A 24,715-nucleotide genomic window follows, 5' to 3' on the forward strand; every position below is an offset into this window, starting at 1 on the left:
TACCAGTTTACTTGAAGCAGAGCTCACTACTGTACCATAACTATTGTATATATAAATTTCTGTTCAAACTCAAAACTCAATACTTTCATTTGTAAATATGAGAGTTTGACGGGGAAGCCAGAAATAATACGTAAAACACCAATTTTCACAGAATTCTGATTATCAGTGGATTTATTAATAAAAAAATTTATTTACAGAAAAGTTTTTCTTCACACATGTGCATATTCCTTGATGTACAGGAAGCTTGTGGTAACTATAAGTAATTCAGATGGGCCATTGCTGTCTATGATGAAGGAAGAAACAGAGGGTTTGGATACAATTTTATTAATAGAGTGACGCTGAGGCGTTTCATTGTTATAGCTGTTCTTATGGCCGTTTCAAGCTTCTCTGCTTATTCATCATTATCTTTTTTCTTGGATAAGTTTAATCTTAGTTGCACAATGATTTAATGGCCTCAGTTACACAATCATGGTCTAGCCAGAGCAGATAGAGCTTATCAACCACACAGGATAGAAGCTGAAGTGACTTTGGCTTGCGTGGTCAATGTCCAGAATTCCTGAAATCCTGTTCTACTTCCTACAACCACTTAGAACTAGAGAACTTATAAAGAGAGATCCTCATAGAAACCATTCGTTTATTTCTTGATATCTCTTAATTTATCCATCATGTCCTTAATTATTTTTTTAATCTCAATTTTATAATCACTATTCATAAAATGTAGCTGTACTTTACTATGAAATAGTTGTAATTGTTGTAATGACTTACCATTAATAATAAAAATTAAATAACCACTGGATTTCAAAAGAGGATGGAAAACCCCTATGAGGCCTTCAATAAGGTTCCCAAGTGACATTTACATGCTTTGTAGAAAAGCAGTGATATGGATGGATGCTGGCTTCAGGAATTCCAGACATCATCTTTCTTACTGACCCATTGACTATATGAATTTAAGAGCTTTTGGGTAGGGGAGCCTAAAGGTTAGAATGATCCTATGAGTGTCATTCTCTGTACTCTGGCTTTGATTATTATCAGATTGAATGATGCTTAATTTTCTTCTTTTCTCTCCCTATCATCCTCCCCATCTTTATGAACTTAAAAAAAAAAAAAAAGCAAGGGATATGTCTAATTCACCTTTTTCTGGTCAGATTTTAGCACAGTTTTGGCCTCAAATGTGGTATGCACACACTATGTTTGTGGAACTGAATTGCTCTCATTGAGTTGCCATATACCACACAGAATTGTCATTAAAATGATGTGCATATGCTTATAGTCTTTGTAGGTAAAAATATAAGGTTAATGGCGTATAGAGTGGTAAATTATTTGGGCTTACAGTTAAGATGTTTACACTACTTCAGTCCTTTTATGCTAGAAAAATTCTATGAGAAATATTATGAGGATTATAATTATGTTTGAATTAAGATAACAATTGATGGATACCAAATTGTTTTATTGCTCGGTCCACACCTGGTCACTTCTTAGGCAGAAGTGAGGTTATGGCAGTATTTTCTTAGATAGCCTCTCAGTTTTGGCCCCTTCACCTCTCCACATGTTCTCACCTCAGCCTCAGTAACAGTTATCTTTCAAAAGCCCAGATTTAAGCCCTGAGCCTATGTATACATACTCTCCTATAATGATATGGGGAAAATATCTTTAGCAGAAGAATCCTTTCATCTAGCAAAGACATGTTTTTATCATGAGACTATTTAGGTAAGCTCCTTCAGTTGAATGAATTATCATGATTGAGTGACAGTACATGTTACTCAAGCAAAGTGCTATTAGAGCTAGATGGGGAGGCTGAACAACTGAGCTTTGACTTTATCTCATTGGTAGTCCTAAAAAGAGACAGAGCTGAATTATACAAAGGGGATTTGATTTGTCAGGTTACAGGCATGGGGTGGGTACTTGAGGTGAGGAGGAAGGGATGCGGGTGTGCTGTCAATCTAGGTAGAGGCAGATTAATAGAATTGAAGAGACTGGCAGCTGAAGCATAGCTTGGCAGTTCAATTTGATTGAGGGCTTGGCCTCTCCAGCAAGACTGAGTTCAGATCCCAGCTCTGTTACTTTCCTAGCTAAAGACTGTGCTTAACTTCTATAACTTGTATTCCTGAACAGTTAAGGGGAATACTGATGTCTACTTCATCTTAATGTTCTTAAATGATGAAGTGAGTTATTGCAGATAAAGAGTGTAACACACATAGGAAACACTCACTAAATGTTAGCTATTATTTCTTGATATGGGAAGAGTAAAGAGCTGCCTAATGTAGATTTTTACAAAGTTGGGCTTTGTGGAATGTGACAGAATCTCCTTTCCTATTCTCAATAATTTAGTCAAATCTGTATAGTTCAAATTCTAAGTTGAATTTGGATTTTTTTGTGCAACAGAGTGGTGGGTTCAGCCTCAAGGTGGGTGTGTATCAACGACTAAGGTCCTTGGAGGAGGCTTGGCAGGTGGGATTTCAGAGTGTGACTATATAACATGGAGTAAAGAAAATGCGCTTTGATATTAGACCTGGGCTATGTGATTAAGAATGAATTTTTTAAATATTTTGGAATTTCAGGCTCCCAATCTGTTTAAATAGAAAAAAGTATGGTAGAAAGAGGTAAAAGGTAGGAATAGTTATTAATACTTTACAAGGTTATTGTGAGGTATATGATGAAACTGCCTGAAATATGAGTGTTTCCCATTAATTGTTTTTTCTTGTTTTAGGGCTGAAAGTCATAAAAGTTTTGAATTGGACTATTGCATTGATAAAGTGATTACAATTTTTCAAAAGTGACATTATTTCTAGGAATGGAATAGGACGGTGGTTCTAAGATAAGTTCCCTGACCAGCAGCATCAATATTACCTGGGAACATGTAAGAAATGCAGATTCTCCAGACAACACCAGACCTACTAAATCGGAAACTGGTGGAGGAGCGTAGGAATTTGTGTTTGAGGAGGCTTCCTGGTGATTCCAATGCAGGCCCAAGTGTGAGATCCACTGGAGTAGACTAAAGTAGGAGGAAGCACTGATTCTGTCATTATTTTGGACTGCTTTGTGTTCTCTGTATTCATGTATTGCCTTTCCACCCATTATCTTTTCTTGGCCTTTTCTTCTCAGATATTTTGCCCACAATGGCAGCCACATATGGTCAAAATAAATGCAAGTAGACAAACACTTCTTGTTCCCTTCCCTTTTTTTTTTTTTTTTTGTTTAATCTTTCATGATATTCTTCTTTTAAAGGATTTGCCCAGCTACTTACTGTTTGGAAAACATTGGCACTACTGGACTTCAGATAGTTTGCTTTCACACATGTGCAGATTAGTAGCCACAGGTTCAAGGAACCCCTCTGTAGATTTCAGAGCTCTTTCTCTATACAGTTCCCTCCTCTATGGCAGTCTATTCTGACAAATTCTTGTATTTCCGGCCTCTCTGGACTCTAATCTCTGTCTTCTGACCTCACCCTGACATTCAGGCCCTGTTTGGGTCCCCCCTCTCTGGACCACTGCCTGGAAACTACCTTCAGCTGATACAGCTGGTGCAGTTGTGGGGCTCACCTAGCTTATGTCCCTTCTGTAGGGAATCATAGTCCTGCACTGCTTTCTCACCACTCTAACTCTAAGCACTGTTGTTTTATATTTTTGGTTTTGTTTTCTAGTTGTTTAAGGCAGGAGTGTAAATATGGTCCTTTTAAACTCCATTTTGGTTAGAAACCTCTACTTTATAGAGGTAAAATTTATATACAATGAAATGGAAAATGCTAAGTGTTCCATTGATGGCTCTAACAAATGCATATGCCTGCATATTCCAGCTCCATGTCAAGATATAGAACATTACCTCACTCCAGAAAATCCCTTCATTCTGCTTTCCAGTCAGCTCCTTTACACATCTAGAAGAGACATTATTCTGATTTTTTTCACCATTGATTATTTTGTCTGTTGTAAATTCATTTAAATAGAAACTTAAGATATATACATGTTTGTCTTTGTTTTTCATTCAGTATAATTTTTGAGATTCATTCACAATGTTGAATACATCAGTAGTTCATTTCTTCTATATGTCTTCCAATTACACTTTTTATTTTTTATTTATCCCCAATTTTATTTAGATATGTGTTTACTTTCCAAATATTTGGGGGATTTCTTAGACATTTCTAATTATTTTTCTTGTGAATAGAGAACATATTGTGTAAAATTTGTCTTTTGAAATTTATTGAGAATTATTTTGTCCCAGCATATGATGTGTCTTTCGAAAGTCCCACATGAATTTGAAAAGAATTTGTATGCATTCTGCATTTATAAGGTATAGCATTCTGTAAATGCCAATCAGATCAAGAAGGTTGGTAGTGTTTTTAGGTCTTCTAAATCATCATCATCATTGTCATTATTCAAGTTTAGTTCTATCAATTACTGAAAGAAATGTGTTAAAAACTTCTGATATGATTGTGGATTTGCCTAAATTCTTTCAGTTTTTGCTTCATATATTTTAAAGTTCTATTATTGCTATTATGTAAATACACATTTAGGTTTTCAATCTTCCTGACGACTTGATCTTTTTATAATTTTGAAATGTTCCTTATATCTCTGGTAATATTTTCTTGTCATGAGGTTTTTTTTGTCTAATATTAATATAGCCTTACCAGATTTCTTATGTTTACTATTTGCATTTCCAGTTATATTCAACCCATATTTGTCTGAAAATAGTTAATCACCTTAGTCGACATGATTGTAATTTAGCCCTTTAAATACAAATCAAATAATTTAAGTAGAACAGCTGGGTAAAATTTTCTTGTGAGATAAACTGCCACATAGACTGTATGTGTAAATTAATGATTTTCCTTTATTTTCTCTATTCCAGTAAGATTTGTAAGGGGGTGAAAATCAACTCATAATTTTCTTGTAGTAACTAACAGGACGAATAGATTTAGACACAAAAAACTGTGATATGGTAAAGATATGACTTCCTTTTAAAGAATGGATTACTTTGAGAAATTTCTGTGGTTTTAAAAAATGACTTTATTACCCTGGAGTTGAACTGAACCACTGATGCAATCAAGGTTGGTTCCTATTGCTTGAGTATTTCATTTATTAGATGAAATAGATTGATACTATTATCAATAAAAGACCTCTTTGATCATTATAAGATAGCATGATAAAAATGATTCTAGAAATAATACAAATGGCATTATTAAAAAATAAGATTTCTGTGCTGCTGCTATTCTGCGTATACCTTGCATGAGAACCAAGGCTTTTGTTGTGTGGAGCAAGTTGAGGAGCTGAGTTTAAAGGGGCAAAAATGCAAATGATATCATATGGCAAAAGATATATAGAATTGAAGTGCTCCATACTTGTGAAACAATCCCTCTTTCTTAGTAGGCTATTTTAGGCTAGTGAAAGTAGAACTCTATTGTTTTTAAAAGACAAAGCAAAGTAGACAATAAAAGAAGTGTTAGATTTGCTTGTAAACTGAAGCCCTAGGAGAAGCCATGATTCATTGTCAGTTGTTCTCTGACATTTGTAATATTCTCCTTGGTGAGATTTAAATAAGATGAGAAGTAGGACACCTGATAAGTTAAAAAGAAGCCTTAAAGAAAATATTTCTGTGGGACTGCGTTTACATGAGTTCGTATCTTCACTGTACTCAGAATTGAAGTCTAAGAAGGCATTATATACTGGCAATTAGGAAAAATATGTGTTTCCTAATGTGTCATTTACTTCGGATAGGGCCATTTACCTTTTTCAGGGGACTTTTTCCTTCATCATTTCCCCACTTAAGTCTTCCGTTTCTCTTGAAGCACAAGCTCTGGCACAGCTAGTCTCCAGAAGCTAGCTGTTTCTACCCTAGGATTGGTATTAATAGAACCTCTGTCAGTTGTCTCTTCTGGCTGTTACTTTGGTTTCTGGCTTCATCTTGTAGTCTTCCTCATTTTATGGCATGTTGTGTTTTTTTTTGTTTTTTTTGTTTGTTTGTTTTTTAATCTCCAGAGTATATGTAGTCTTATAAAGAATTCAAATTTGTTGAGTTTATGGAACTATGTAATTCAATAGACTTTTTAATATAACCTATGAGCGATATGTTTATTTTTGTGATAAGGATTATGTTCACATCAGTGTAAAATACCAATGTAACCAGGAGACACAGTTTTTCCAAAATATTATTATTAATAAAAATATGTTAATAGTAAATATCTGCTCTCTTTCCTTTTATGGATTTACACAGTAGAATACGGCTGCTAATTGTACCATGTATACATGACTTTGCGTCTCTGAATCACTGTCCATTTTGCTAATTTATAAAATGTGTGTGATGTATTTTTCCCATATGAAATTCTGCCAGAATCCAGAGATCTTTCCGATGACAAAACAAAGAAGCAATGAGAAATCAAAAGACAAGGTGTTGGGGTGTGGGAAGGAATTAAAATATAGTATTAAGAGACTGTAGACAGTTAAAATCTATGATTAGTTAACTTTTTCAATAAGAGGAAAATGATAGATAGTTGGCTTTTTTTCATGGGAATGAAACAGAAAGGAAGAAAAACCAGTATCCTTTTATCTTTGCAGCCTCCTGTCATGCAGAGACTCTCTGCTGGAAAGGCTTCCAAAGTCACCTTTAATAGTAAAGTAGAGAAATTTGAAATCTTGAGTAACTCCTGATTCTTTTATGTAAAATTTCACGATATTAATCTGCTTGGCACTTTACAGTACAGTATGTGCTGAAACTGTAACAAGAATTAGGGAATTTGTCAGTTGGATCTAATGCAAAAATTATGTGTTAGACCTGTCTAAACTTTAATGAAACTAATTATCTAAAAAATCTTATAATATCTTACTGTTCTTGTATTGCCAGCTCTGCTTCACCCCAGACTGTTATTTGATAAATGCATATTTCACCATCATGGTACATGGGAACCTTCTCCTGTACTCACATTTTGACATATCATATTCATCTCAGTGATTTAAGGAATGTTCAGCCAATGCCCTTCAATTTCTTGCTTTACTGGCAAGGCAGGACTCACATGAGATAAAAATCTAGCCTTCTCCCTCATAGCTTACCCTCTGACCTAAAACCATGTATGAACTTGCTTTTATCTTTCTTGTATTTTCTTTACACAAAAATTATTTTGGTGAAAGTTTAAGAGTATACTGTAGAAAGGAATAGCTTGGAGGGAGTAGACTCACTGGAAATAGTTAAGAAAGGATGTACCCTTGAGTGAAGAGAGACAGATGTGGCTTTCAAGTTAACTAAGTTCCCCTCCTAATTCGTATTCCCTCCAATGCCATTCTGCTAGTGTGTAATTGACAAAGGCTTACTGATGAGAGCCAGGGTAAGAGCTGGCCAAGTAGTCCTACGATTATATGACTTATATTGACATACGCATTCATTCATTTACTCATTCAAGTACTCAGTAGAGTGCCTACTATGAGCCAGTCAGTATTCATGGCATTAGGGATACAACGGATAGTAGCTTGCTGCTTCCTCATATAGGAAAGTTTTCTGCCACACCTCCAAAATCCATTGTAACATTTGAATTCGTGGAAAGAATACCAAATATATCTGGATGAAAGGACACGCATCACTTGTGGACCATGGAAATGTCTAAAGTCAACAGACTTAGTGACATGTGGGAAAGCTGTTCAAGAAGGTAGATTAGAGAAAGTAGGAGGCAAGAATTTTCATTCTGTTGACTGTGTTTCCTCAATTCTGAGAGCACTTTGACAGTTTAAAATTTCTGTTAAAATTATGTTAAATGTGCTATTTTTTTATTCATATCCTCCTCCTCTACTCCCAAGCTGTTGTTGAAAAGATGGTGTATTTTACAGCTGAAGGTGTTTCACAATTGACGAGGTGAGCACTGCAGCCTGGGCTTCTCATCACAGTCACAAAATGGTTGGTATAGAACTCTGAGACTTCATAAAATACCCTTCTTCATTTTTCTTTTTTTTTCCAGCTGAAAACCTGCTCCTATGTATTTATTTTTCCAACTTTAGTAAGGTATACTATACAAGCATTACATATATATTAATATATAGTATATTATATATTTACGTATGTATACATTGTGAAATGATTAAATCAAGCTCATTAACCTGTCTCCTCACATACTTCTCTCTTTGTATTAGTTTGACTTTTTTAGATTCCACATATAAGTGAGAGCATGCAGAATTTGTCTCTCTTTTCCTGGCTTATTTCATTTAGCATAACATCCTCCAGGTTCATCCATTTGTCACAAATGATAGGATTTTATTCTTTTTTAAGGCTGAATAATATTCTATCATACACATATACCATGCTTTATCTATTCATCTATTGATGGACACTTAGGTTGATTCCACATTTTGTCTATTGTGATTAATGCTGCAATAAACATAGGTGTGCAGACATTTCTTCAGCACATTGATTTCATTTCCTTTGAATATGTACCAGAAGTGGCATTGCTAGATCATATAGTAGTTCCGTTTTTAATATTTTGAGGAACCTCTATACTGTTTTCCATACTGGCTGTACTAATTTATATTCCCACCAACAGTATACACTGGTTCATTTTTCTCCACATCCGGGCCAATACTTGTTATCTTTTGTCTTTTTGATAATAGGCAACCTAACAGATGTGAAATGATATTTCATTATCATTTTAATTGGCATTTTCCTGATGATTAGTGATGCTGAGCATTTTTTAAATATGCCTCTTGGCTATTTGTATGTCTTCTTTTGAGAAATGTCTATTCATACCCTTTCCCCTTTTTTAGATAGAGTTGTTTTCTTGCTATTTATTTTTTTCAGTTCCTTATGCATTTTATATATTAACTCCTTATCAGATGTATGGTCTGCAACTATTTTTTTCCTATTTTGTAGGTTGTTCCTTCACTCTGTTGATGTTTCCTTTGCTGTGCAGAAGGTTTTTATTTCGATGCAATCTCACTTGTCTATATTTACTTTTGTTGCCTGTGCTTCTGGGGTCACATCCAAAATGTCTTTGCGAAGACCAATGTCATGCAGTTTTTTCTCTATATTTTCTTCTAGTAGTTTTACAGTTTCATATTTTGTGTTTAAGACTATAATCCATTTTGAGTTGATTTTTGTGTATGGTGTGAGACAAGGGTCCAGTTTCATTCTTCTGCATGTTCTACAATTTCTACTTTGAAAAATATAGAATAGGGTCTATTTCTGTAGGATTAGTACTAGATATTTTTCTGTCATATATTTTGTAATGTTTATTGTGAAAATTTGGGACCTATAGAAAAGTATAAACAAGAAAATAGTATCATTCATATTTCCTTAACTCGTAATCAATGGTGGTTTTTATTTTGGTAAATAAGTCTTTCTTGCCCCCTCTTCCTTCTCCCTTTCCCTCCTCTTTTTCTTTTGTCTCCTCCGTCTCTCCTTCCTTCTCCCCTTTAATCTCTCATTCTCTCAATATATCCATGTCTAACTATAGGTTTTTTTTCAAATTTGCAATTTCACTGCATTTTCTATGTTTCACTCTGCATTTAATGTCATATGGGAAATATTTCCCACAATTTAAAATATTTTAAAAAAACATTTTCAATTAAATTATATGATATGTCACAATTTAATCTTTATTATTAGATGTTTAAGCTGGTTACAGGTGTTTTTAACTGGTAATTATAAATAATCCTATAAATATTTATGGGCATAAAGTTTATATGAAACTCTGATCTTTTTTTAAGATAAAATCTCAGAACTTGTATTTCTGGGACAAAAGGGAATATATATTTTGAAGGTGTTTGATACATATTAAGAAAATATTCTCCTGAATGCTTATTCAATGTAAACTCCCACCAGTCTTGTATGGGAATGATCTGGGGCCTTATTCTTCATAGAAATTTCATCAATGATCTCGGAGATGCACTAACTTTAGATTTGGGGATTGTAATTCAAAACACTTCTGACAGTTCAGAGAATTGTCTAGTTGATAGCAAATTAAAGTGAAATAAGGGAAAATGAGAGCAGGAGAAATATTTCAGATAAAAGTTGCCAAAATAGTGTTTGCAGAATACTTGTTTCTGCATGCATTTCCTGAAGAAAAGTCCAGGGTGTTTTGGAATGTGACTAGATTTTCTGCACCTTCATGGGGGACTTTGTTGTGCTAAGGACTGCTCTGAAATCAAAGAAAAAGAAAGCCTATTTGAACTACTGCTCTGTTCTAAAAAGATTTAATTTTTTTTATATTTTAATCTATTAAGAATTCAAAGACACTACATACTTTTGGGGGGAACATTAAATGATCATTTTAATTATTTACTATCATTATTTGAGCATAAATTAAATTTAAAAATGCTTTCTGAAAGTTACTACTGATTTTTCCTCAATTAAGCAGAGAATATCTTTAGGAAGCTGGAGTGTTTTCTAATAATAATAACCAATTACCTGATTATCTGCACACCAACTAGATGCTACACAATTCAATTCAATTCCAACACTAACTAACTGGAATTGGCATTAGACTCTACCATGTTCAAGGAATCAGTTCCACAAGACTACCCTCAGTTCAAATGCCAGTTGCAAGCACGGGGGCCCCAGGTTACTTGTACTGTATCTGACTTGACTATAAAGTCAAAGGTTCCCCAAACCCCCCTCATCAGTTTTGATAACTTGTTAAAATAAATCAAGAATTCAGGGAAGCACTCTACTTATTACCAGTTTACTATAAAGGATCCAACTCAGTAACATCCAAATGGCAGAGACACATAGGGCTGCTTACTGGGGGGGAAGTACACAAAGCTTTCACAACCCTATCTGGGTGTACCACCCTTCTAACATCTTGATGTGTTCACCAACCCGGAAGCTCTCTGAACCCCATTGTTTAGGGGTCTCAGTCATGGTTTCATCAGAAAAGCTTGATCCATTATTAACTCAGTCTCTAGTCCCCCTTTCTTTCCTGAGTGTTGAGGGATGAGACTGAAAGTTCCAAGCTTTTGATTATGGTTTGGTCTTTCTGGCAACCAGTGTTCATCCTGAAGCTGTCTAGGGGCCTGTCAAGAGTTAACCTCATTAGAACAAAATAATCTCCTCACACTTAGGAAATTATAAGGGACTTAGGAGCTTGTGTCAGGAACCAGGGACAAAGGCTAAATATATATTTTTTTAATATATCATAGAAGCTCACTTTTCTTCTATGAAATATTACGAAAAACAGAATTATCTTTATTTTGCAAATGACACTTTGAGAATAGAAATGCTATCCTAAAATTAAAAAGACATATTTGTAAACATACATACACACAAACACAAACATGAAGAAGCAGTTGAAAAATCTGGTTCCGTTTGGTTGTATGTTGTGGTTCTATATGTGTTTTGAGTGTGATTTATGCCCCACAAGCCTGTGCTAAACATCTTTATTAGCAATCATTTCTGTTCATTTGTGGCATAATTCTGATTAATATTCAGACAAGTGACCCTGATATGGTTACAATCTAGAAGAACTTTATAATTTGAACTTTTTTCTGTGACTGATATTCAACACAATTTTAAGACTATTTACAAATCGTATACAATGACTTAAAAATCAGAACATTTAATTAATCAGCTTGATTAAATCAATTAATTAAACATTTCTGCAGGATGACAGGGAGTTTCCTGTGTTTTTGTTATCCAGAGAAACTTTGTCCTTTTGTGCTAATAAACTGTTTTCTAGTTTTTTTGTTTTTAGCCTAGATTCCCACCATTCATAATTGAATTTGAGATTCTTTTCTAACTGAAACACCTTTGAATAGATTGTATTTTTTTTAAGCAGTATTGTTGTATATACTAATGTGCTTACTTCCTGAGAGTGGGTCTTAAAAACCATGTGTCTTTTCTCTGCACGTAGGATCTTCTCTGAGAGGAATGAGTGTTAGAGTCCACTGCTCCCATCACTGACTACAGATGTAGGATTAACCAGCGAGTAAAATGGTTGTTGACAAAGCTAAAATAAGTGGATCTATAATTCTGTTTAGTTTGTCCGTATTAACAATATCTGGTCCTTTGTGTATTCTACAGCTGTGAAAATATAAAGCTGTGTTTGATTTTGGAAATCTATTTGTTTATAAATTTTTTGATTATAATTTGATATGTGTTTATTGCAGATAATTAGAAAAATATGAAGAAATGAAGATAAAACTCACCAATAATTCTACAGTTAGAGATAAATTATATTTTTTATATTTCCCATTTTTCATATAATTGCGGTCCTGTTGCACATATGATTTTATGTTCTCATTTGTTTTCCTCAGCATATCATTAACAATTTTGCATGCTAAAAAATAACTCTGAAAATCTAATTTTTAATGACTAAGTAATATTCATTTGCATAGTCATGCCATCATTTACTTAACTATTGGTTAGTCACAGTTTTCAAGATTATAAATAATGCTGTGATGAACATATTGTATACAGATTTTTGTGTTCATTATTGATTATAATAAAACAGCATTATGGTATCTCTTAGATTCTATATTTTCAGTGCTAAATTGTAGGATATCAGATAGTTCTTCATTGGTGTGGGTGGGAATAAATCTGAGAAGATGTTATATTGTGGTATATGAGTGTTTTTTTTTTTTTTTTTTTTTGAGACAGAGTCTCGCTTTGTTGCCCGGGCTATAATGAGTGCCATGGTGTTAGCCTAGCTCACAGCAACCTCAAACTCCTGGGCTCAAGCAATCCTTCTGCCTCGGCCTCCCAAGTAGCTGGGACTACAGGCATACTTTTAGTTGTCCAGCTAATTTTTTTTAGTAGAGACGGGGTCTTGCTCTTGCTCACATGAGTTGTTTTTTGAAGGGTGCACAACCAGGGCTTTGGCAGCTATAAAGAATTAAGGCATCACAGGTGGGGAAAATTTGTGAGCAGAGATGTGAACGGGAATGAGCCTGGGCTGCATGTGTCTGTTTGAGTGTGATCCAACCACAGGGGAAGAATAGGCTTGAAAAATTGAAAAAAATAAAGTTTGAAATGTGGGATGAAGAGTTTGAAATTGTTAGTATGATAGGTGTAGCAACAAAAGAATCCTGAGTTTTCTGCACCATTTTTGTTTTAATTATTCATTAAAAATTTTTACTTAGCACATTTTATGTGAAAAGCCCTCATGATAATGTAATAAAGCATGGTGGAGGCCACAGGGGGATTATGCTTGAATAGGGATGATGGTATTAAACCAATGAATGTGGCGGTCTGTCATGTTGTTCCCTTAAGTGTCCTTACATGGTAAGACTATGACACAATGTTGGTTTGGAAAAGTGTGCTCATGGCAGCATTTGAAAATCTTTGGAAACACAGAATCAGAACAGACTCACAACTTAAATGACGCAAATATTTAAAAGATTGTTCTTCATGTAAATTGGAGGAGGCTAGTTAGAGTCAGGAATAGCAGTTAAAGACCCATTAAGGAACGCAAGACTTAGCAGAAGTCTTATGTATATAATATATATATTCATAATGCTCCCTTAGAGATTCTGTGTGTGTCTCTGGTTAGAAATGACTAATGTGTGTTTTTGCACCCCCCAAAATTGTCAAGCTGATAAACCTACTATTTTGAATCTTAACATACTTAATATGCATGTGTATGCAGTTTTCTTCTGCATATTTTTCTCATACTGTTTTCGGTTTCTGAGATTTTTTTTCTGCTACTTGGTGCCAAGTTTTATTACAAACATTAATTAATGTTACTCCACAAAATCAATTTTGAACAAATGAAATGCACTGCACACATAAAAAGGAATTTCTGTAACTTTTTTTCTTATTAAATGCTAGGAACAAAAGTCACAATGGATGTTCAAAAATGGTATTCAAGAACTTCAAAACTGGCTTTGGCCTTGGCAATTATCCACTCAAAACCAGCAGACAGAAGCAGCAGAGAATACACAGAATACCTTGCAATGTTGGTGTCTGAGCAGGAGTCAAAGTGGAGATCAAAAGTCGAAGCCTTGGAAGCTGAAGTTCTGCAATTACGTCAGAAACTTCTTCTGAGCAGAATTTGTTCGGAATCATTTAAGAATGGTGAGTATATGAAATTGCCTTTTGGTAATGTGTCAAACTGTGTTATTTCAGCTGCACAATTATTTAGAAATTTATTACCAAAACATAAAATTGTTTAGTAACCTTGAAAATTAGACTTCATCTTCTTTTTGCCCTATAAGGACTTTTCTACTTCTAATCATTCGTTAAAAGTTTGTTGTCACTTTCTCTGAATGGGGTTACTTTGGACTTTGGAGGGAATGAAGTTAGAGACTGAAAATAGTCTAGATGTGAATGCAATAATGTTTTAAGGTTACTAGAGAAATTCATTTTAAAATCTCATTGTTCAACTTTATTATCTTACTATATATTTCATTTTGCTTTTATATTAAATAATTCATCTAGAAGACATATATCAATACCAGCTGTAGGTAAGGAATGTGGTGGGTGATGAGGACCCAAAAACACATAAAAGGAGGTGCTGTCCTCACCATTAAGTACTTATCATTCTAGGAGGGAAAACAGACCTACAAATAATTAACCCAGTTGTGACACATGCTATAATAGATTGATGGAATACAGAGGAGGAAGCCATTCATTCTGCCTAGGTTCTGGGAATGCTTCTTGGGTTTGATCTTCAAGGATCTTCCCACTCATCAGTGAAATGGTTACACAGCAACCAGAAAGAGGCAGCACCATGGGCAAAGGCACAGGAAGTAGAAAATACATATCTCATTCTGAACGCTACCAGCATTACATTTCAGAGTGGCCAGAACACTCGCAAGGTAAAGATGTAATGGGGAGAAAGGAAGAGAAGTGAGTTGGATCAGGTCCAGAAGGGCCTTGAATGTTAACCTAAGGAATATTTTACTATATTATTTATCAGTAAGTTGACCATATAATTTATTAGTCCTCCACTAGGACCCATGTGAGAGTAAAAGGGGAGGTCTATTAATAATTACACTAGAACAACAGGGGCAAACCTGGATTCACTTCAGCAAACTGGAACATGTGATCACCTCATTCATCAGGAGCCATGAGACATTTCGAAGCAGAAGATTGACACTTATATTGTGATTAAGATATATAATTCTGGCAAAATTTTAAAAGTATCAGATTATGTCACTCCTTTGCATAAAACTCTTCCCTGGCTTCTAATTATGCTTCACATTAGATTCGGTCTTCTGATAATGGCCCATAATGCTGTGGGTGATTTCACTTCTACTCACCTCTCATACCTCATCTCATACACCTTCCCCATTACGAACTAGTCTCTGGCTACCATGGCTTTTCTTCCAGTCCTTGAAGACTCTTGCTGTGGACCTCTGTTATGCTCTTTTCTTTGACTCTCTTTTGTGGCTGGCCACTTCTCTTATTCTAAATGACTCCGCCTCAATGAAGTCTTCCCTGAGTGCTGTATGTACATTTCATCCCCCACTAGTTATTCTTTACACAAGCACCCCTGGTGGATTGTTTATTTACTTGTTTACATACTTAGTTGCTGTCTTATCTGCTGAACTGGCATCTAAGTTCACTGAGGAGAGGTCTTTGCTTTTCTCAGGATTTTTTACTCATTGCCTGACTCAAAGCCTGACACACAGAAGGTGCTCAATAAGTACTTGTTGAATGGAAGTGGCATGCTATAGTGGTGATTCAAGGCAGGGAGATCAGTTTTAAAAACTTTGACCAAGGCCCATATGAAGAATAATGAATTGAACTAGGTCTATGATAATGAACACTAAAAGGAGAGACATTTATAAATGATTTCAAAGTAGACACTTCAGATATTTGTGAATGATTCAGAGAGTGGTTAAGGGAGATAGAGGTATTTTTGGTAATTGAGGTTTCCCATCCTAATTTACTAAATGGATTGCAATACTTTGAATTCAGACAGTGACACAGAAATAAGCTTATAGGATAAAATGTTGAGTACAAGTTTGTCTGACTTTGGGTTAATCCTTGGAATATACAAGGATTACCTAGAAAGAAAGTGGAAATATGATCCTAAAACTCAGAGGGGATGAGCAGGATAGAACTATGGACACAGACTTAGGACTTTTGGCATTTAAATCGTGGTTGAAGTTAGAGCTGTAATTGAGACTCACAAAGAGAACAGAGCTGTGGTTGGGCTGGGAGACCTGCAGCAGATCCCAACATCCCAGGGATGGACAGAGGAAGAGGAGGCATTATCATATTAGGAGTGTGCAGGATTAGTGCACACATGTATGCTGTGGGTTTTAGGGGACTCAGTAACTTTATTTGTGGGAATTATCAGGAAAACCTGATAACTGAATACCCAAATGTTACTAAAATCTCATTGTATGAGCAAAAATAGTGTTATACAATCTGTAGCCACATTTTAATCTCTCTAAAGTCCTTGTAAATGGGCTCTTTGAGTATACCCAGTAAATGAATGGTAAACATAACCAATCTTTTTCATATTTTTCTGTGCAGTTATCCAATTAATATAATGTCACAAATATAAAAATTTTCAGGAAACTTAAACTATGACTATCATAAACATCCATGATGTCAAAACTGTTGTTTATTATCAAGGGTCGATTTATAGTACTGATATAGTATGCATGCTATTTGTTTATTATGAGTGTGCTTAACACTAAGAGCCTAGGTGATAACTTATTTTTATACCGAACATTTTCACTTACAGTGCCTGTGAGAGAAATTTTCCAGAATCATATAATTAAAATCAATTTTACTTGCAGCAAGAGTCTAAGGTAAAATGTTTCAGTGCAGATGTTTGGAAGTAATCTATTTCTCCATCTGTTAGCTTAAACTTCAAAAATGAGGAATAAATGGATAGATTCAGATGAATGGAGTAACTGTCAGAGGAGACAGAAAAAATGTAAGAAAGGGGACTATTAGATGGATAGGAAAATAAAGGAACAACATAGCAGTTATTTAAAGATGTATAATTTGAAAGACTGGCTTGCCTTGCTCTAAGAAAACTTCATACCTGAAAATCAAAACTATATTATAGATGTATTTATATTATTAAATACTTCTTTCTAGAATTTTCAGGGTTGCTGTACATGTGCAACTCTTCTTAAGTGTTAAGAGACAGCAGGCTCTCAATAAATGTTGAATTGAATGATTCTTGACAGATTGAAAGGCTAGGGAACTTAATTTACAGCATCAACTATCCATTGAAGCAACTGAGCAACCCCAAATTAAATAAAGCAGAGCTGAAATGGCAAAGTAAAAAATAAGGACGTATGATATGGTTTATACAGCATTTCAGGAACTCAACCTATTTCTTTATTCTGATTTATTTTTCTACAGCTTCTTAAAGAGGAATATACTTCTTTATTGTATTTGTTAAGGGACTAGACCATACAGTGAAGGGATATACAGAACTTGATTATAGAATCATGCCACAGCATAGATGCCGATTAGTAGTTTAAAGAAGGAAGGAAGGAAGAGATGTCCAGACACCCAGTGACACATTTCAGTGATGTGTGGCAGACATGGTTAGTTGTCTACTCAATAGACAACTCCCTTCTTTGTTACTAAAATGTTCCCATTTTGTTTGGGTAGAAGTGTGTTCATGCCCAATTGGTTAATTCATAAAATGCTTAGACCTGTTTTGCCAGTATTGATCTAACATTGGGCAAGGGGCCTAAGTCTTGCCAGTGAAAGCTGAAAAACAATCTTCTGAGCTTTTGATCAAGTTTTGCCTGTTTAGATGAAGAGATGGAGGACTGTGAAAGAGCAATTTTTAAAACATTTTACCTCAACCCCTTGTTTCCTGTGTGGGGCGCTCCCACATGAAATATGATGCCTGGAACTGTGGTAACCATTTTGTAACTATGAGGCAGTATTGAAAAATTAATGCGAACATGCTAAGGATGGTGAAATAGAAAAATAAGAAGTGCCCGGGTCCTTGTTGACATTGCTGAGTGGCTAAAGCAACTCTAGGATTAGTTTATTAGGCAAACAATAGTTTGTCCTGGTTACCAGGTATTCTGTTCCTTGTAACCGAACACTTCCTAACTTACATGGTGGAGAGCGGGTGGAGGGTCATGAATGGATTGGAATGCTGCTTTCTTTCCCAAGAATCACATTGTTTTGGCTATAGCAGTGATTTAAGGTAAGGAGACCAGGAATGTGACTGTAAGTGAGGTGGTGGGGGGGTAACCTGAACAGATGCTATTGTATTAATTACATGGTAATTTGGCATTCACAGGAGGGAAGTGGATAAATGAAGTATCAGGTATGCGCTTTTTCCCCTACAGCTGTAAGTACTTAATGTCTTCATAAATGATAGAGAGACTACTGGATAAGCAATTGGCTAAGAGAGAAAAGACAGTAAGGGGAAATCAAATTAATCCATTGCTTTACATGTTTATTTAGTAAATGTTCATTGAACACTTGTATAGAGTGCTTGGGGTGGTGGTGGAGGGTGGGGCAGTATGCAGGGCAATACAATACAACCATTAGTTATGGTTGAACTTAGCTCTTCTCAGTTGTGGGTCCTGGGAAACAACCAACCCAATCAGATGCTTTGGGAGCATCCCGTGCCTTCTAGCTGACCTTACTTAAGCTTGTCCCTCACCCTTCTTTACTGCCTTTTACCCGGGGGATTGAATCCTCAGTGCTCAATTCCTGTTTCTTATCCTGTGTGAATCTGGATTGAGGAAAGAGTTTTTAGCTAGATTGGTGGCCACAAGGGAACAGAAGAGGAGCCGGATATCACAGCCACCTCGCTCGCACCCTGCCAGACCCAGGGTGGAGCTTGCCTAAGTCTCCTGCCTGCCATTTTCCTGGCCCCAGCCCTCTCAGCCTCTGTCCTATCTCTTTGTTCTTCTCATCCTGTTCCAGACCATGTACTGACGAAACATTAAGAACAGCTGACCTACTGACATAACTGTGAAGCTCGGCATTTATAAATTGTGGCATTTACTCTTTTACAGATGCCGAAAGAGCATGCAAAATTAATGCATAAGCATTTTATTCTCAGTTTTCATATAAGCTTTCATAATATATATTTCCAGATACAATAAAGATGAAAATTTGCTTAAATTTTCAGTTGACTTCAAACATATAAGCATAATGTACATAAACTATAAGAGGATGCATCCTTAATAGGGATTCTAATGAGAGGCTCTATAATAATTTAAAGTAAATTTGTGATTATATATTAGATACATTTTACTCATTATATAAAATTGAATTAATCTTTCAATATTAGAGATAGTCAACATACAAAGAAATTAAAGATTAAAAAAGCTCATAATATGAAATGGCTTTAATAATGACAAAGCCATAATTTAGAAATGTGAATACCTTAATTATCATAATAGGAGCTGGCTCTGGTAGGAATGATATGCAGAGATAAAGAGTTAGAAGGGCCAAACAAGTACTGGTACCAGGAACTGGGGCTGAAAGAAGCTATGGGGCTTCAGAGGCTGGGCCTAGGGGTGGGCATTCCTCAATACGCAGGATTCCCAATAGAAATCTTCATTCTTCCCAAATCTCTTCCTAGTACCAGGCTCTGAATCTCATTGCATGGTACAGCCATCTTCTTTGCCTAGGCTGGGTTCCAGGAAAGTATGTTGGATGTTCAGATAATCCCCAAATTAGGAGGACTTTACTTTCTATGTACCTGTAGAACCTCTGCACTTCTCTCCATTCCCAGTGCCGCTTCCTTGGTCTCACTTTATTTATCCCATTTAGACTGTAAGTCTTTAGCTGTCTTTAGTTGTAATCTTGCTGCTTTACAGTCTAGATTGCAGCCCAGTCTCAAGTCATCTCATTTATTGTAGTATAAAGTCCAGAGGCCTTAAACTGGACTATAATATTCACCAGAATTTGGTGCTTGCTTACTTCTCCAGCCCAACTTCTCACTGCTATGTTCTTCACATTCTGCACTGTGACACACTAAATTTCCATCCCTTAAATCTACCTTGTTCTCACTTAGCTCTAGGATTTTACACATTGTTTCTCTCTGTAGGATATAATCTTCCCTTCTTTTGGTCTAGCTGTGTAGTATTGTTTTCTGATGCAGTTTTAATATCCTTTCTGCCTTTGCAGACGACCTCCCTAGACTAGATTAGGTCTTCCTGCTGTGGGTCCCCATAATATTCTGTTCTTTTCACAGCAAAAGTGAGCTAAATTACAATTGCGTAAGCACTCTGCTTTCCCTGTAGGACCTAAATTCCATGCTTGCAGGGATTGTGTCTATTTTCATCACCACTGTATTCCTATAGTTAGCACAGTGCCTGTTAAGGAGGGGTTGATGGGTGGATATTTGTTGGATAAATAAGTTTAGACATGGTCTATGTGAGCGTTAATACTTGGAACAAAATGGCCTTGCTAATCTGCAGTTTCTGGAGATCTGCCAAGCCCCTGTAGCAGTGGGAAGTAGGAAACAGAGAGCAAGATCCAGCATTCAGGGGAAGGAGACCCACTAAGGTAAGAAGACTATCAGGATTCTTACCTTTAAGAGAGCCACATATGTATTTAATAGTTTAATCAGAAGAGAATAAATGAAGAATTACAATGTTAGCTTCCTGTCAATGCAACAAAAGCTAAAACTATTCAAAATACTTTTGCATTTCTAGTTTGCTCAGTGTGATTTTTTTGAATAGTTTGACCCCGTAGCAAATTTTAATATAGTCCTTATCTTTAGGATTATATTTAGTTTTTTACAGATTTCATCTGTCTTTTAAATGCCCTCCTGTTTATCTGTTTTTGAATTTTAAGATTCTGCTTAATCCAAAGGTACTATGAAGATTGTGGAGTTAATATTTGGATCCTAAACATTCTGAAATTTATTTTATTAGAATAAATTTGATGTGCAGTGAATAAAATCCAGGTAGATAGCTCTGGACTTTAGGCTGGGGAAAATGTTTAGTATAATATCAATCCCATTGTCAAAGCAAGAAGGCAATACCCAGATAATCAGGGTAAATGGGGGAGGTCTGAGATTCTGCATTTCTGATAAGCTTCCAGGTGATGTCAATGCTATTTGACTAGCAAGGGACTGTGGAAGTTTTTTAAGGGGCTTGTCTGTGAAGGGAAGAAAATAAGATAGGTTGGGAAGAGTGCAAGTGGTGGGAGAGCACACTAGTGCTCTGATGGGAAGGAATTAGCATAGAGAAAAACCGTGGAAGCTACAGAAGGAAGAGAATAACAAAGGAGTCATAGGTGGCTCAGGGCCTTAAACTCAGAAGAAATACAGAGCACAAGTGGAAAGACTGGTCCGGAACCTCAAGAATAAGCAAGCATTTCTTTTTCTAAGACTCTTCTGAAGGTAGGCAAAGATGCCCCTTTATTTGTATTTTTGCTGCGTTCATTTCAGACAATACTTCAAGGAGCTGTCCTTTAAAGTTCACTTACCTTCTCCTCCTCCCTCAGTGTCCCTTATTCAGAAATCCGTCTCCTGGTCCTGTTGTTTCTTTTTTTCAACTGCCTTTGGGTTTTTAGTCTTATATTTCTTTCCATGGTGCTTCAATTCTTGTCTAAGAAATCATCCCCACATCTTGAATTGATTATGGATAAAGAAATGAGGAAAGCAGAATTGAGTAACTTATCTAAAGTTAAATAGATAGTAAATGGAGTAAGGTTCCTGTAGAATCCTAGAATAATGCCTTTCTAGTACTTTAAGGTAGTTCTTAAATCAGTGTTTCTCAAAATGAGGTCCCTATGGGCTGCATCAGCATCTGGTGGGAAGTTGATAAAAATGCAGATTCTCAGACCTCACCGCTTAATTGAATCATAAACTCTGTGAATGGGGCCCAGCAGTTTCTGGCATAACAGGTCTTCCAGGGGATTCTGATGAATATTGAAGTTTGAAAACCACTGTTTTAAACAAATAAAAGTGAATTTTATGCTCAGGGAGGATAATAAAAAATTTAACCAGAAAAGGGTCAGTAGAAACCTAATCATTCTCTATGCATAACATCTGAGTGTAATAAATTAAGAAGGATTTGTAGGCTAGCCTTTGAAAGATTTCTCAATACCAACTAATAATATTTGGCCCCCAGTAATCAAAGAATTAAAAAAGTGTTTATTTAGAGACTGATAGAGCTGAGTAGCAGAAATGAGAGAAAACAAACAAACGAAAACAGTAAAATTAACAGAACCCTAACAAGTATGTTTGATACTTACTGTTCCATACTATTCAGTGAAATATGTATGAAAACATCATAAGAATCTAAAGATTTGGTATTGTTGATTCTTGTTCTAGGAGAATTTCTCTCTTCTTCGTTTCTCTTCCGTTCCATCCTTACTGCCCTCCTCCCTTCTTAATAAACACCCATATGTAAGTTGTATAAGACAGGCTTTTTGTTTTGTTTTTTGTAGGGAAAAAAAATCCCTTTTCTCATGGCAATTTCAAGTAATTTTAAAGACATCTTGTACGGGAAACATTTTGGATAGGAAATTTAGTATACTAGAAATCGGTAGAAAATCTTAAATTTTGATTATACTATGGTACAGTCCTTAAAAGAGCACATAAATTAACATAGCTAAAGAGAAACATATTATAAATGAATGTTAGCATGTTGCAGGCAATAAGACAGAACAAATTTAACTTGTAAACAAAGCTTCATACCATGCATGTGGAACTATAAACACACATACTTGCATTGTGTTCCAGGTCGTACTGAAAGCTAAAATAGCTAACCTTAATATAAAATGAATTTGAGTGAAATCCTAAGTAGAATATGCAGACAGAGTGCATGTGTCGGTAGAAGTGGTGCTAAAGCAGTAGGGAAGTACGGTGTTTGGGAATGATTATCTGTGGAGGGAGGCCCAGTGTAGGCAGCATCCGCATCAGCTCTTTTCTATGATTTGGGTGTTAGCCCTCACCCATCACAAGGAGGAGAATTACGACATTTTTCTCATACTGCTGGTAATTGGTGCTCTTTTCACTCAAATCTCCCATTTTAGACACAATGTGTACATGAATTTTTAACTTTAAATTGCTTATGAACATTTATTAGCATTAACGTGATGATTAAATACCTCAAAGAGTCATTGCTGAGGATGTGTGTGCTTTGTTATTCTAATAACAAATACTTTTTCTCCTGGAATTTAGTATAATTTGTTCATTCCTTTCTGTGAAACAATATTTTTGACAGAATCAACTTATCCTTTGACCCAGTTTATACAAACTAGATGGCATTTTGCATATTTTAATACTTAAATTTGTTAATAATTGTGCTCTTAATACTGCCAAAGTTATTTCTACCTGTGTGTTTTTATGAAGTGTTTATCCTCTTCTGATTATTTTTTATTCTGTGAACCACAAGGCATCTCATCATATCTGTAATTTCCAAACAGGAGTTTGTCCAAAGTAGGTCAAGTCCATGCTGGTGGGCTGCTTTGTGTGGCTGCGCAGCTCTCTCATGTCTGACAGGGCGAGAGGTACAGCAGGAGCTGGACCCAGAGAACTGTGTACCTCAGTGATCTGTACTTTTCCAGTCCCTCTGAAATGTCTCTTTTAAGAAGTGCTATGTCTGTGCATAGTTGTGCAGGTGAATACAGTGGTGACAAACTTAGGTTCTCAAGTAACTTTTTAACAGTAAGTGCCATATGAACGTAGGCCTTTCGTACCTGTAGGTCTGTGTTGGTGGTGAGGAGTTCCCGTAGGTATGAAAAAAAAAAAGTACCACTAATGAGATTTGCAACTTTAATTTTTAAAGTTTATTTTTTAAAAAAAACTTTCCGAAAATCTTTGCCTCTTTAGTGTTGGTAAACATATGGCTAGAGTTCCAGGCAGTGGCTCTTAATCCTGCCTCTCTATTACAATCACCTGGGGAGCTATTAAAAGTCCTGGTGCCCAGGAACATCCCAGACCAATAGCATCAGAATTCTAGGGTTTGGACCAAGACATCAGTGTTCTTACACGGTGCTTGGGTTATTCCAAAATACAGTCAAGACTGAGAACCACTGGTTTAAGGTGAACTTTTATTTTCTGTATTCAACCCCAATGCTCTTATTGCCAGTTTTCATTATTAATCTCACCTTGTTTTAATCTCTTTATTTTACTGGGATATTCTCTGAAGTACACCACAGTTCTTTGTTAGAAGGAATGTAACTACCAGTCTATGCTCTGCTTCTATGAGGTCAACATTTTTAGATTCCACATATATTTGAGATCATGTGGTATTTGTCTTTCAGGGGCTGAGGATAGGGAGGGAAGGGTCAGGTGTTGGTTAAAGGGTTTCACTTAGGATGAATAAATTATGGGCATCTATTGTACAGCATAGTCTATAGTTAATGTATCGTATGCATGAAAATTGCTAAGAAAGTAGAAATTAAATGTTCACCCCACAAAAAATGCTAAATATGTGAGGTGATGGATATGTCGATTAGCTTGATTTAATCACTTCACAGTGTATACATATATCAAAACATCATGTGTGCTGAAAATGTATACAATTTTTGTCAATTATACCTTAATAAAGCTGGGAAAAAGGCATGGAAGACCCATGGTCCCTTTGTGGGGGACACATCTGACTGTATATTTTCCTACCCAAATTGTGAGATTTGAGAGCATGGATGACACTGTTGAGGGGATAGTGGGTCTGTGGGCAGCTGGAGTTGTCTTTTTGCACATTCAGATACACTGGTGGCATGGCTGGGTTTGGAGTCGGGCTTTTTTGGCTTCTTGAGTGAATAGTGAGCAATTGTAAAGTGAAAACTAGCATTTATTCCAACTCCTATTTTTATTGTGTAAGAGTAAATATTCCTCCATCCTCAAAATCATCATAAGGTACATCTTTTTAAAATTAGGGAATAGTTGTATTTCTGCTCT

General features: G+C 35.8%; 1 protein-coding gene across 1 annotated transcript in view; it reads left to right on the plus strand.

Annotated features, from left to right (window-relative positions):
- Positions 1–13,742: 13,742 nt before the first annotated feature.
- The window catches only part of MEI4 (meiosis-specific 4 homolog (S. cerevisiae)), an 83,147-nt gene continuing 72,174 nt past the window's right edge, over positions 13,743–24,715 (plus strand). Inside the window, exon 1 of the mRNA XM_012646045.1 lies at positions 13,743–13,974. Coding sequence (XP_012501499.1) covers positions 13,743–13,974 — 232 coding nt within the window. The remainder of the gene's footprint in view (positions 13,975–24,715) is intronic.

Source organism: Propithecus coquereli, unplaced genomic scaffold (genome assembly GCF_000956105.1).
Source record: "Propithecus coquereli isolate 6110/MARCELLA unplaced genomic scaffold, Pcoq_1.0 Scaffold24, whole genome shotgun sequence".
Lineage (NCBI taxonomy): Eukaryota > Metazoa > Chordata > Mammalia > Primates > Indriidae > Propithecus > Propithecus coquereli.